The sequence below is a fragment of the Podarcis melisellensis genome (assembly GCF_964234715.1).
Source record: "Podarcis melisellensis genome assembly, chromosome: 7".
Classification (NCBI taxonomy): Eukaryota; Metazoa; Chordata; class Lepidosauria; order Squamata; family Lacertidae; genus Podarcis; species Podarcis melisellensis.
This window is the reverse complement of record NC_138539.1, coordinates 61,201,952-61,216,104: the sequence shown is the minus strand read 5'-3', so window position 1 is coordinate 61,216,104 and position 14,153 is coordinate 61,201,952. Positions and strand designations below refer to the sequence as shown.

Here is a 14,153-nt window from a genome sequence, read left to right as displayed (position 1 = left end):
CCATATGAAGAGGGAATGCAAATACCCCAGGGCCAAGACAGAGCAGCGCAGCGGAAGCTCATCGCGTGGAAAAGGCCAGAGCAAAGGCAAAGGTCCGGTGTCCAGGACAACGCAGCATAAGGCAATGGTCTCACGCTACGCTCCAAAGGTTGCAGAGGTCCAGAAGACGTCTAGATCTTTCTTCGTTGTTGATTCAGCTGCAACGCATCACATGTGCAACGATAAGCGACTGTTCGTGTCTTTTACACCGCAGGAAGGTGCAATTCACCAGGCGGATGACCACACTATCCCCAGTAAAGGCTACGGAACTGTTGTTCTTCACAGTTTGGACTTATCGATACAGGATGTTCTTTATGTGCCGGATGCGAAACATAATCTGCTCAGCGTTGGACAGCTGATTGAGAAGACAATAGATGCATCATCACCAAGAAAAATGATTATCAATTGTATGCTGAATTTGTTGATCATTTGTTTCTTTTGTATTATGATGATGTTGTGCAAGATGACACTTGTTGCATTGCAGGTTCTAACAAAAGTTTGCATGCAGAATGTATTCACGATTTTCATCGAAAATTTGGTCATTTGCATTTTGAGGCAGTATCTAAAATGCCTGCCTTGGTTGAAGGTATGACTATTAAACCCTGCAGGTACCACATGAAGTGCAAGGCATGCGCAGCAAACAAGGTAAAAATGGCTGCGAAAGGTAAGGTGTCTAGTAGGCAAGCTACAGAACCATACCAAATTATTCATGCTGATTTGGTTGGACCACTAGCGCCCTCTTTGGGTGGAAATAGGTACTTCATGGTTCTTCTTGATGCATTTTCCAGGTATATTTATGTGTACAATCTCAAGCAGAAATCAGAGGCTTTTCCTAGGTTCAAGGAATTCTGTGCTTGGTTGGGAAATGTGCATGGTAAGAAGATAGAGATTCTTTTCACTGACCGGGGGGGAGAATTCACTTCTCAGCAGTTTGAAGCTTTTCTGGCTGAGAAAGGAATTCAACACGATTTGTCTAGTCCTCGCTCGCCATGGCAGAATGGACTTGCGGAACGAGCAAATCAAACATTGCTTCAAGGGTTAAAAACCTTGCTGCATGATGCAAATCTTCCAGAGAGTTATTGGGCCGAAGCTCTCTCATGTTTCACTTACAGTTATAATCGCAGGTTATCTTCAGCGATTGGTTGTACCCCCTATGAGAAGATGTTTGGCAAGAAGCCATACATCAAACACATGAAAATTTTTGGTTCTGACATGTGGGTTCACTCACCACAAAACTCCAAGTTAGACAAGCGTGGATTGCATGGTATCTTTCTAGGTTATCAGAAAGGGTCTTACAGAATAATGATGACTGACTCAAAGGAAATTAAGCTCACAAGAAGTGTTGAGTACAATGCCAAGTGGGGGGAGAATGTGGGAATTTTCCAATGTTATCCTGATGACAGTGATGAGACTGAGGATAGTCAAAAGCAACCACAACAACCCACACCCACTGATGAAGGTTCTGATTCTGAGTCTGAAACTGAATCAGATGATTCAGAGGATTTCAAGAGTGCGAAAGCCTCTATGCGACCCTCTGAAAGCTCTGATCAAGAATTGGAGGAACCATTCTTCACAATAGGTCACTTTTCTCCTAAGAAGGAAGAGGAGAGTGTTGAAGACTTAAGGTTAATTCGTAGGTCACAGAGAGCCACAAAAGGCAGACCTCCAAAGAGATTTGCTGATGAGTTTGCTAAGATAGCAGTAACAGCTGTTAAAAGCTCCAAGAAGGTTTTTGAACCTTCAAGTTTCCAAGAAATCCAGGATTTGGATTCAAAGGAAGCTGAGCCATGGTTAAATGCCATGAAGGCTGAGCTTGATTCCTTGGAAAGGAACAAAACATGGGAACTAGTTCCAATAGTTCCAGGAATGAAATTGCTTGGAAGCAAATGGGTCTTCAAAGCGAAGACTGATCAAAATGGCAAGATAGTCAGACACAAAGCCAGGTTGGTAGCCAGAGGTTTTGCACAGGTACCAGGTGAAGACTATCACGAGACCTACTCACCCACAGTGAGGTATGAGAGCATTAGGCTTATGCTCAAGCTAGCTGCAGAGGAAAATCTACACATTAGTCACCATGATGTAAATACAGCTTTTCTGTACGGATCTCTAAATGAATCACTTTATATGCTTCCACCTGATGGCGTACAGGTAAAACAGGGATTTGTTTGTGCTCTGAAAAAGTCCCTTTATGGTCTCAAACAAAGTGCTCGGTGTTGGCACACAAAACTCACTGAAGTATTGTTTTCTCTAGGTTTTAAGCAAGGGAAATCTGATCCATGTGTATTTGTCAAAGAGGAGGGGCAAAAGAAACTGTATTGTTTGTTTTATGTTGATGATCTTTTATTCTTTTGGAAAGATGTCACAATGTACAATAACGCCCTAGCTCAACTGAAAGAGCACTTTGACATGAAAGATCTTGGTGAGGTAAACAACTACCTATCTCTGGAAATAGAGAGAGATCAAGATGGTAACATTCTAGTACACCAGTCACAGAAAATTGCTGATGTGTTAAGCAAACTAAACCTGATGGATGCTAACCCTGTAGACACACCGATGATAACAGGTTATCAGGTAGATGACACTGAAGAAGCATTTTCTGACACTACACTGTACAGAAGTGTGCTAGGCAAGCTAAACTTCATTGCCAGATGTTCAAGACCAGACATTGCTGTTAGCTGTAATTTGCTAAGCAGACAAGTCAACAATCCTACTGTTAAGGATTGGAAAGCTCTGAAACGCATAGCGCGGTATTTGAAAGGCACTATGCATTACAGACTGAGATTTAACAATCAGAAGTCTGGTGGTCTTGAGATATTTGCAGATGCAAGTTTTGGAAGTGACACTACAGACAGGAAAAGTACGTCTGGAGTTTGCTATAAGTACAATCAGAGTCTTTTTGATTGGTCATGCAAGAAGCAAACAACAGTTAGCTTAAGTACTTGTGAAGCTGAACTGAATGCACTGTCTTATTCACTTAAGGATTGTGAATGGTTGTTACAATTGTGCAAAGACATGAAAATTCCTGTCAAATGTCCAATCCAGGTTTACCAGGACAACAAAGCATGTTTGGCTTTGCTAAATTCTGAAGGTTGTAAGCAAAGCACGAAGCACTTGCAATTGAAGTTGCAACATGCTAGGGAACGTATTCAGAAGGGACTCGTAACGGTGTCCTATATGCCAGGTAATGAAATTCCTGCTGATGTATTGTCCAAGATTGTATCAAGGGATCAACACTGTACCTATGTGCAGAAGTTGGGTTTGTACTGATATTGTACGAACACGCTGCCCAGAGATGTTCACAGAAAGGGGGAGGATGTTGGTTTCTGCTTTCTTCTCTGTGCAGCGAAGGGCTTGTCACAAGACAATGTTTACATTCCACAGAGTCTGTACTGTTGGAGGTTTTCCCACGGGAATGGGAGACTGGATGTGACGTACACTGGTTTCCTGTTTTTCACTGTTCTTTGCAGTTTCAGTTTGTGATTCTCTCCGTGCTTTTTGAGGAGAGATGACGCTTTCTCTGCTCCGGCAGAGGGAAGATGTTTTTCTGTAACTTACCAGCTTTGAACTGTAAATAAAGTAGTATAGAGCATGTTGGCTCATACTTCTCATCATTCCGCTGTGCACTGGACACTGCTTATCTCCAACATTTTCAAGCAGAAACCATGGAGAGAGGGATGTGGGAGAGAGAACAGACACATCAAGGAGTAGGAGAGTGCAGGCAAATAAGTTTCCCCCTCTTTTTTGCTGGTTGGCTGCAGCCATTTTAGGACGAAACCATGATGGGGGAGGGGAGAGAGATCATAGATTAGAAATGTTCCCATTGGAAATACAGTGGTACCTCGGGTTACATACGCTTCAGGTTACATACGCTTCAGGTTACAGACTCCGCTAACCCAGAAATAGTGCTTCAGGTTAAGAACCTTGCTTCAGCATGAGAACAGAAATCGTGCTCCAGCGGCAGCAGGAGGTCCCATTAGCTAAAGTGGTGCTTCAGGTTAAAAACAGTTTCAGGTTAAGAACTGACCTCCGGAACGAATTAAGTACTTAACCCGAGGTACCACTGTAACGGAAATTGTCAGCTTGTTTTGTGAATGCTCACCTAATGAACAATTTCCTGGGAACGCATTGTGATTAGAAAACAGGACCTGCAAACCGTAACTGTGGTTTCTGCTCTTACCAGGATCTCTACCAGAAACTAGTACTAGGATATTGTTGCTCGGCTTTTAGAATGTGTGATTTCACATGGGTCCATTCAGCTACCTGTGCTAATTAACGTCTATATAAAACCTCTGGGAGCTGCCATCCAGGGATTTGGAGGATGACGCCATCAAAACATTGATGATATGTGGCTCCCTCTCACCATTCTATTGGAATCAGAAGAGGCTGTTAAGGTGTTGGACTGTCTGTAGCATTGGGTAGGCAAACTAAGGCCCGGAGGCTGGATCCGGCCCAATCACCTTCTAAATCTGGCCCACACATGGTCAGGGAATCAGCGTGTTTTTACATGAGTAGAATGTGTTCTTTTATTTAAAATGCATCTCTGTGTTATTTGTGGGGCCTGCCTGGTGTTTTTACATGAGTAGAATGTGTGCTTTAACTTAAAATGCATCTCTGGGTTATTTGTGGAACATAGCAATTCGTTCATCCCCCCCCCCCCTCCAAAATATAGTCTGGCCCCCCACAAGGTCTGAGGGACAGTGGACCAGCCCCCTGCTGAAAAGGTTTGCTGACCCCTGGTCTGTAGGCTGTGAAAGGCTGAATCCTGTTAAGACAGAAGTGCTGTGGGTGGGTGGTTCCTGTGTCCCGAAATTAGGTGTGTAACCTGTCCTGACCTGTAATGCACTGTCGTTTGCAATAGTTTGGTATGTTTTGATTAAATTAGATACAAGTCAAATGAAGAATATGTCTATGTTCGTGGGAGAGGAAGAGGAAAATATATATGTGAAGAATGTGGAATACGCTGTAAAAAGCCCAGTATGTTGAAGAAACATATTCGCACGCACACAGACGTCCGTCCCTATCACTGCAACTATTGCAATTTTTCCTTCAAAACTAAAGGTAAGTGACCTTGTCATGACTCACAGATTTTCTTTTTCACCTGCTGACAATTGCTTTTCCAATAAGCGTGTTGGAAGTATGAAATAAAGCTGTGGGAACTTAAATAAATTGCAAAAATAAAAGGAGAGCCGGGTTGGCTTATAAGAAATATTCCAAAACCTAGAGTAGGGGCAATATCCTTTTTAGACCAGATAAAATGTAACACTTTCAAATGCAAGCTTTCAAGTTCTCCAGAACTCTTCATTAGATCAGATTGGGCAAGGTGGGAGGTAGGACGTGGCGGGGGGGAGTGAGTAGTCAAAAGCCCTTTTGCAGGGAAGGTAGTAGATGCATACAGTACATCCCACAGGAAGGCATTTTAACATTTCCCGCCTTTGAGTTTCATACTGCTGTGAATTTGACTGACTTCTCTTTTCCTTCCTGACTGATGATGCCTTGCCCAAGTACCCAGATAGTTATGAGGCCAATGAAGGCTGTGAAGTTTGCATCACCAGTTGTTGGGACAAGGATGTGTCCCAGAAGAGAGAAAGTTTGTCTTTTTCAAGGACACATTGTGTTTTAATTGGCAGCATGTACAGCTGCTAAGCAGACATACCTACAGAAATGGTTTTGAGATACCATTTTTATGCAAATAGGTTCAGATTCTAGATTTGTCACATACTCATTATTTCAGGCTTGGAAAAGCCACTGTTTACCTTGTTTCTTAGTTTTCATTGAGCTGACCTTACTAAGATGTTTATAAATAAAAGGTCACGAATATTGTACAACTCTTCTGTATACTAGGAACTCAGTATTAAATCATTCTGCCTCTACTCATGGATTATCCTGTGAGCAGATTTAGCAGGCACTGGTGTTAATGGCATGCTTGTGTGCATATGCTCAACTGTAAGCCTAAATATTAAAAAATAAATTAAAATGATTTAATTTTGATGAAATAGATATCAGGGCTTCAACATAATGACGTTTTCCTCATGTCAATATTAATAATAAAGATTGGCATATAAGTAACATAAATATAATATAAACTGTACATTTCATACGATTGTAGATTAATATCACTGTAATATTTAATATCCATATCACTGTAAGATTTGTTCTTAGAATTATTACACTGCCATTCTCAGTACAATCTAATGAAACTATTCCAAAAGAGAAGTGCCACAAAAATGGTTTGTATGTAGCCTTTGCTGCCTTCCTTTACTAGCTTCCTGGTTAAATTCTGGCCAAGCTCAAACTTACTGTTTATGTATGTACTTAACAAAATGGACGTTGCAGCCATCGGGCAAAAGCCATTTTCTGACTTTCTGAACAATACTGTCATTCATTGTTAAGTCACCAAACAAGATATCAAATATATTAACTCTTTTAGAGCTTCTATTTGTATCCATGGGAGAAACAAGACACACCATTACATCAGTTCTTACCACATCCATCTTCTGCCATTTTAGTATATGTTCATTCAGCAGCAGAATGTCAGAAGAGAATGTGCCTAGCAAGTATTTTACCACTATTTGTCTCTTAGATCATTGTGGACTCTTACAATGTTGCCTTTTGTTGAAAATAGCAGAACATCTGTTGAAGCTATTTATTAATGCAAATTGGAACTTGTTTTCCTAAATTATATTACATCTTGAAAATCCTCATTTAAAGAAGAGTTAATGCAATCGTTCTTAGGAATGTATACAATAGTTTGACCAGGCAACCTTCTCTGTTATAGCCTTCAGTGTTAAGACATGTTGTCTACCACTGCACTTAGTTCCATCCTCAAAGCCAAGCTGAATCTAAATTAACTTTATTTAAAAGCCAAAGGGATGAACCCAACGAAGTCATTGCACAAGCAGGTCTTCCATTCACACAATGGAACTTCCCCTCCCTCTCTTCCCCTCCTCGCACTCCTCCCCCCATCTGCTCCAGAGGGTTGGGGGAGGGACCCAGAACAGATTTGGGGGTTGCAGGGCCACCCAGGAGGAGGAGTGAGAAGGGAATTTCCACCACATGAGCGGAAATTGTTCTGCTCGTACAATAACTTAGCTGGATACAACCCAAGGCCATTTTTTATTCTCCCAATTTTCAAATGCATTTAATGATTTTTAACATGCTATTATATATTTTATGTGTATAAACTATGTTGATACAGACTGCTCTGGAAGCTTTGTAAAAGCTTTGTGTTAACCTTTTAAATAAAATAATAGATAAATAATGGCCCAAGTGTCATTGGCTGCAGAAAGTGACATGGTGAATGTTACGGTCATGTGGTTTTGGTAAAAATGTGCATTGTTTGATTTTTCTTAAGGAAACTTGACAAAACATATGAAGTCCAAGGCACATAGCAAAAAATGCATGGATCTGGGAGTCTCAATAGGATCAATAGATGATCAGGATGTAGAAGAATACGGTAAAAAAATTCAGTTTTTTATATTTAGAACTTTTCATGTATTTGCTTTTCTTTTCTAAATATTTTCCTTCCTCTGTTCAAACCTTTTATTAAATTGCTTTCACAGAACAGGCCCTATCAGTTATCACTCACCTACTAACTTCCCCTGTATGATAAGGTTCTAGAAGATATTTGGGATCCCACTGTCCTCTCAGTCCCTATGCGCATATACTGTAGTGTCGGTACCAGGAGATCCTACATATGTATGTGTATGAGATTCCTCTGAAGCCCGATTTCATTTGAATCACAACAGAACTCATGTTCATTATCTCTCAATTCAGCCAATATATTCTACACTTAATAATGTCGCCATGTACAGAGATTCAAAGGGAAGGGAGTAGAATTAACATCTGAACAGATCCTATGCATTTCACTTACTGTTCAGTTATTGGAGCAGATACAAATGGATCGTGTCCCCACAACATATTAGAGGGACTATGCACTATGGAATATGTGTATCAATTGGCTCATTATACTGGGCCTCAGCCTTTTAGTGCGGGTAGTCTGATTACATCCATGTAAAACTCTAGAGGAATACATTAGCCAGATTTGCAGATAATTATCTTATTTATTCACAAGCCCCAAATAAGGTGGTGGAATTCTCAGTTAACAGAATTGAATGGGCTTAGATGTTTCTGGCTGCAGATTTGTTTGCTTTTAGGAGATGGAGAGGAGGGAGGGGATACTGATTTTGAATTATCCTTTGTGGGTTTGTTGTTGTTGTTTTTAATTTCCTTACTAGTAAAGAACTAGCATAGAAAGGATAAGTCTCAATCTCCAAGGTAGTAGATTTTCTTTCTTTCTTAGGGGAGCATTCAAAAATTGCATTGTCCACCTCAAGTCTTGAGTTGTATGGTCTACTCTTCCACTTCATGTAGACCAGGCACTCTTCATCTGCAATGATTTCTGTAGGATTTACTGTGCACTGAATTTTAATTGGAGAACTGGCACAATCCCCAGAATGCTGGAGAAGAATAGAGTATGTAAGAGGATACATGTCGCATCACATTTTTGTTTGGGTGGTTATATAAACGACACAGTTCCTATCTGTGAAAAAAGCATTCTAATTCATTCAAATAAATTATATTGTCATAACAATGGGGTATTATTACATGGTTGTAATAAAAGATGCTCAGACCTGCATTATTTTATTGACCTTTTTGAAATTTAATAAATAAAATAAGGACATTAAAATTAGGTTTGCATTCTAACCCAACTTTCAACCAAGGTATGGCTTAGCACAATTTGTAAATGTTTAGGCCTCCAAGGTGGGGACTTTGACCACTCTGTTCCTCCTTAGTTGTCTTGCTATTGCACTGTGCTGAGATAAGCCATGCCTTTAGAGTGTCATCTGAATCCAGGCTTGTGGTTTAGGTCTCCTGGACAATAAACCAAGAACAAACCATGGGTACAGTGTATAGTTAGTTTGGTGTGTGCTTTTGTCAGTATGATATATGGTACCTTTGCTTCTGTTCTGGGGGGGTATCCCCACCTTTAAAGTATTTTTCTGATTTGTGTTAAATAGTTTATTGTGGAGTGGTGTATGTGATTTGAAAGAGGTAGAAGGGGTAAAAAATTAATGTACTTGGTCTTTCTTGGCAGCCAATAGCAGAGTACTATGAATCGATGTGAATTCGGTTCTTAAAGATGTAGGAGAGGTGTTCTCTCGATTGGCATAACTTCTTAGTGCACTCAGCAATTTTTACCTTTTTACAGTGCAAATGGAACTTTGTTTTATTGATAGAAGTAATAGGGCAGCAGTCATGCTTTGTAATTTGACAATTAATTTATAGGCCCTTCAGTTACGAGGTTCAGCACAAATAAGGCAGCAACAATAGCAGGTAACTGGGAGGGTGGAGTGTGTGTGTGAAATGGAGAACTCAGAGAGGAAAGAAGAGAGGGTACAACACAATAGATCAGGCGGTGAAAGAGGAGACACCCAACCAACGATGGATACTCCTATGCTCAGGAACAGCAATACATTGTTTACATTAATGTTTGTCACTTTCAACATCTTTCTGATTCCCAGGTTGCAGACAAAAAGGTGAAGGGCCATAAAATAATACTTTCCATATATTTTAAAACTTCCACTGGGCCCATTGGATTTCTGCTGTATTGATCATTAGGCTTTCTTCTTCTTCTTCTTCTTCTTCTTCTTCTTCTTCTTCTTCTTCTTCTTCTTCTTCTTCTTCTTCTTCTTCTCCACTTGATGCAGTAGACAGTTGTGCTACAGAACTATGAGACTGCTGTTTAACTCTCCATATCTTTTTTAATGGTTTGGGGACTTCCTGTGAGATTTGGGGGGAAATACCTGTGCATGTATCCCAAGGTGTCAGGTGCAAGCAGCTGTTCCTCCTCGGCTACAGTGTCACTACGATACCTGTAGTTTAAAACAAGTGGGCAAACCATAGAAGCAGTGCATTCTGAAAAGTATCCCACTAGGCACTTTCATGACTCCGCAAGAAGACCTCTACCTTAAAGGCAAAAAATACTAGCTTCCTTCTCAAGTTTGCTGTGTTAGATATTGGAGGGCTTGCAATGGTCACAATTTGACAAGATGAGGATCTTGATCATAGTTAGAGCTTTCCCACTGTAAGCTATGGAATGGCTTTTTGCTCTCAAAGTTCTTTGTTCGCAGCCAACCATCTGATTCTGCTGCACATGCAATTCTCTGAATTGCTGCCAGTATTTTTATTGAGGCAATTATAGTTTAAAGTATCCTGGAAGCTTTTAGACTTCCTGCAATACTTCATCATCATAGTGGATGAAAATGTTAATAATTTTGCTTTATTAATATACACTGATACATAAAACTCTTGAGTATCTCCTTTCTCGAGTTCTAACCCAGTAGCAAAATATTGGGTTGACTGGAACAGACTGCAGTTAAAACCATAATAGAAATTAAAACAACCGTATCAACTTGCCTCCAACACACTCGGATTTCTGTTGTTTGATTTTCACTGCCAAAGGCAGTGTAGTGTAATAGCTTTAATTCTAAACTTGGTAGGTTGCACAGAATTTGAATGTGAGTTTGCCAGAGACAGTTGGCAGAAGGGGCCAAATATAGCTTGTGGAGAGCATTTATGTGAAGCTCTTTTAACAACACTTCTACCGATTCCATTTATTTTCCACGAAGCTTCTCAGCACTATATGAATTGGGGATTTATGGCAACTGGGCTGGGTGGATTGTGGCGGTGTTCTTTGTTTGTTTTTGGATTTGCCACCATTTGGGTATTGGTGAATACCACTTAGTTTCACCTTTTATGTTCCAAATCACTCTTGCATCTTTCATCTCCTAATCCAAAGAATGCCCTTTACGCCCAAAATACAGGGCTACTATGTTTGGAATGCTGGCTTCTGAACTATGCTGTCAGACCAGGTGAACCATTCAGTGTGACATACTTCAGCTTAGGGATATCAGTTTTCACAGTGCTGGCCCAAGTTTTCATTATGTGTTCCTCTAAATTAGGTGATTAACGCCCCAATCCTATGTACATTTTTGAGGGGGAATGTCCTGTTTGGTAGAACTTGACATTCTTCAATGTAAGTATGTTAAGGATCACAGCTTAAAGACGCTTATCAGGGAAACTGATTTCCTAATGTTTAGGGCAGAGCTGTCAAACCTAAGGCCCAGGAGACTTAGCAGGCCCTTTTAGTGTCCCTATTGTGGCCCACAAGACTTTTATAGATTTATTGCAGGGTTAGGAAGCTAGGGGAAATGGTCTGACCTTCAAAGAGCTGCTGCTACATCATACCTCAACATTGCCGCCACCCCCTAAAATTGTCAGCGCAGGAGTGTGGAATCAGCCATTTTCTTGCATTTTGGCCAAAAAGGAAGGATGAGGCCAATGGAGGAGAACTGAATAATGGAAACATATGGCTGGCAGGATATGAAGGCAGCTGTATTTTGCATGTAAATGCATTTGGGAAGGCAATCAGTGACATTATGAGAAGGGGGTTCAACTTATTAGAGTTGCCAGTGGGTGCATCCTAGAGGATGAGCTACTGGCATCTAGAGGTAGCAGCAATAAATTAACAAAAGGACTTTGGCAGTTAAACAAAACCCTCTGACCAGGTTTTTTTAAAAGTTCTTAACCCGAGGTACCATTGTAGATAACCCTATTTGTAGCTTCAGCAATAGCCTATGCTATGGATAAGGGGTATGCTGCAATTCCCCACCAAGACAGTTATGTAGGGAGATCTGTATCTGCCAGGTGCTCAGACAGCGGTGGAGGAGACTAAGGGCTTGGGTTGTTTAATGCAGGCCTGCACAGAGCAATCAGTAGGGAGTCATTCAAACAACTCTTTAAACTCCTTTTTATGAAAAAGTGTTTCTGCAGCTATCAAGCCCTTTATTTATTATCATTTCAAGGCGAACATCAAAGCCTATTAATCATCAGGGGCTTTTAGGTTTTTCCAGTCTGGGCTTCCCCAGCAGATGTCAGTACAAGTCTGTGATGCAATAAAGATAATAATATCAAAATAAATAATTTGGTCAGTAGGCTTTAAAAGTAAGTGTAATCTTGAGTGGTTAGGTATATTCAATAATGTGTATGAAAGAAAAGACTCCTGTATTACCAAAACCAGTCTCTAGAATAGACATGGCTGCCAAAGTATCCATTCTGAGATTCCAAAAGGCCTGCTTTGAAAGCCTAAAACAATGGATGAGAAGATCTTTCCATGACAGTAGATGTTGTTTATACTAGAGGATATGAAGACATACCAACTTATTTACAATCAGCTAAATTGGGTGTTACACCATGTCCAGTTCTATCTCCTCAAAGGATAGTTCCAAAATTGGTGCCGTTGTTGCTGGTGCTAGTGTGACTGCTGCTGCCTAATAAGTTTCTTTGACTTATTCTTCTGGAAGTTTGTCATCATTGCCCCTTATTTAAAAATGTATATTTTATACTAAACATAAGTAAAAACCTTACCCTTATCCATAAGCTCATGATCTTGAGCATGCTGATTGTGAATTGGAGTCCAGCAACTTATGGAGGGCACTATGTTGGGTCTAAATAATATAGCCACAACTACTGAAAGAGCAGGGAGGGAGAGAATACGCTTTGTGATGTTCCTTGACCGGCCAGTTGTATTTGGCTGGGTATGTCAGGATTAAACATAGGGCTGCCATTTTTTACTTTTCCATCGCCTGATCCTTCTTTTGTCTTGTTCACGGCTCTTTTGCTGTTCAGTCAAGTGTTTTGCAGTGGACGTGTTTTTTACTAATACAGAATGAAATAGTTCTTGGTAGCTGTACACCTTTATTTTGATATTCTGTAGGTAATTTTATGTTTTAATGGCTATATAAAATGAGGGTAACAGTGTTTTAAAAGTTTTGATTCCACTTCCATGGGGTTTTTTAATTAAAAAAATAGCATGCCACAATTTACTGAGGTTTGCAAAGAGTCTTAATACAGAATAAAGCTTTGCGAGCTTTATCAAAATAGTTGAAAAATGTAAGAGACATGAGTACTATATTACACCATTTGCTTTATCCATTTGTATACGTACCATATCTTGAACACAAGTGTGTTTGTCAATCTTTGCTAATGCTTAACAGAAGCCGTTAATGTTTTGCTGATAATTTTAAGCAGAATGCTTTTAGCTCTGCTGTAAGGATTGCTTTGGCAGTGGGAAGGGAAGAAAAGGCTTCAAAGTCTTCCAACACCATTATTAGCAGCTTATTATAGACATCAGTGGAAACACCTGCAGCAAGAAGAGAGCTTCACAACTTACTGCTGCCCAACAGTGCTGCATTTAAAGGATTATTCTTATTTTCAGAATTGTCATGGCAGATACAAGTAGCAGTATACGTAAAGGTCATTTCATCATTTCAGATGATTTAGAATTAGGTTTGTGAGCAGTAAGTAGCCATTTCTCAATTGTGCAGGATCCATGTGTCTTTTCCCCCAGCTGTTGTAATTTAACTTCCCTCCTAGCTAATTCAAATTGAAATATTTTATCATTCCTTCTTGTTTTCTCCAAGCAACCATGTAGACTGTTGCTGTACTTAATGTGTTGATTGTCAGTTGAATGCAGTCACATGTTACACTGTGGAGGACAAGCAATTTAAATAAAACTTCTTGTTCTGGGTTGTAATTTGCAACACCTGTAGAAAATCACAACCCTCCCATCATTTACAAATCCATATTTTATGGTCTCTTAAAAGTCACTAGAATAGATTTGTGAGTGGTTCCTGTATACAATGAGCTTGAGCACCTGGGAACTATAAAAACTTACAAATTAAGGTGTTTGGGGTTTCTTTCTTTCTTGGTAAAGTGAGGTTTAAATTTTAAAAGCTGTAGGGGAGAAAAGTAAACATTGAAACCTGTGCTTAATTCGCTTCCTACTTGAAATCTATAAGTTCCTGGCCTTTGGTTGTGAAAGCATTTCTGCTGTGTGAGCAAAGTTCTCAGTCTGCTTTCCTTAGTAACTTTTCTGTTAACAGCAATAGTTCTTTACATTTCAGGTAGTTCAGCGGAAAAAAAAAAGAAAGTTAGAAAAACATGGGATATGAAGCTGGGTTTTTTAACCAACCAGACTTTGTTGTAAACCATGATCTCTCATTCATACATTACGATAGGCCATGGCTTATGGAAAGTGAAGCTGATCACCATAG

General features: G+C 40.0%; 1 protein-coding gene across 6 annotated transcripts in view; it reads left to right on the top strand.

Moving 5' to 3' along the window:
* The window catches only part of HIVEP1 (HIVEP zinc finger 1), an 88,267-nt gene that overhangs the window by 68,872 nt on the left and 5,242 nt on the right, over positions 1-14,153 (top strand). For all 6 annotated transcript variants that reach the window (XM_081918142.1, XM_081918145.1, XM_081918143.1 and 3 more), the window contains 2 exons: positions 4,922-5,097; positions 7,391-7,492. In XM_081918142.1, the coding sequence (XP_081774268.1) occupies positions 4,922-5,097; positions 7,391-7,492 (278 nt within the window). The remainder of the gene's footprint in view (positions 1-4,921; positions 5,098-7,390; positions 7,493-14,153) is intronic.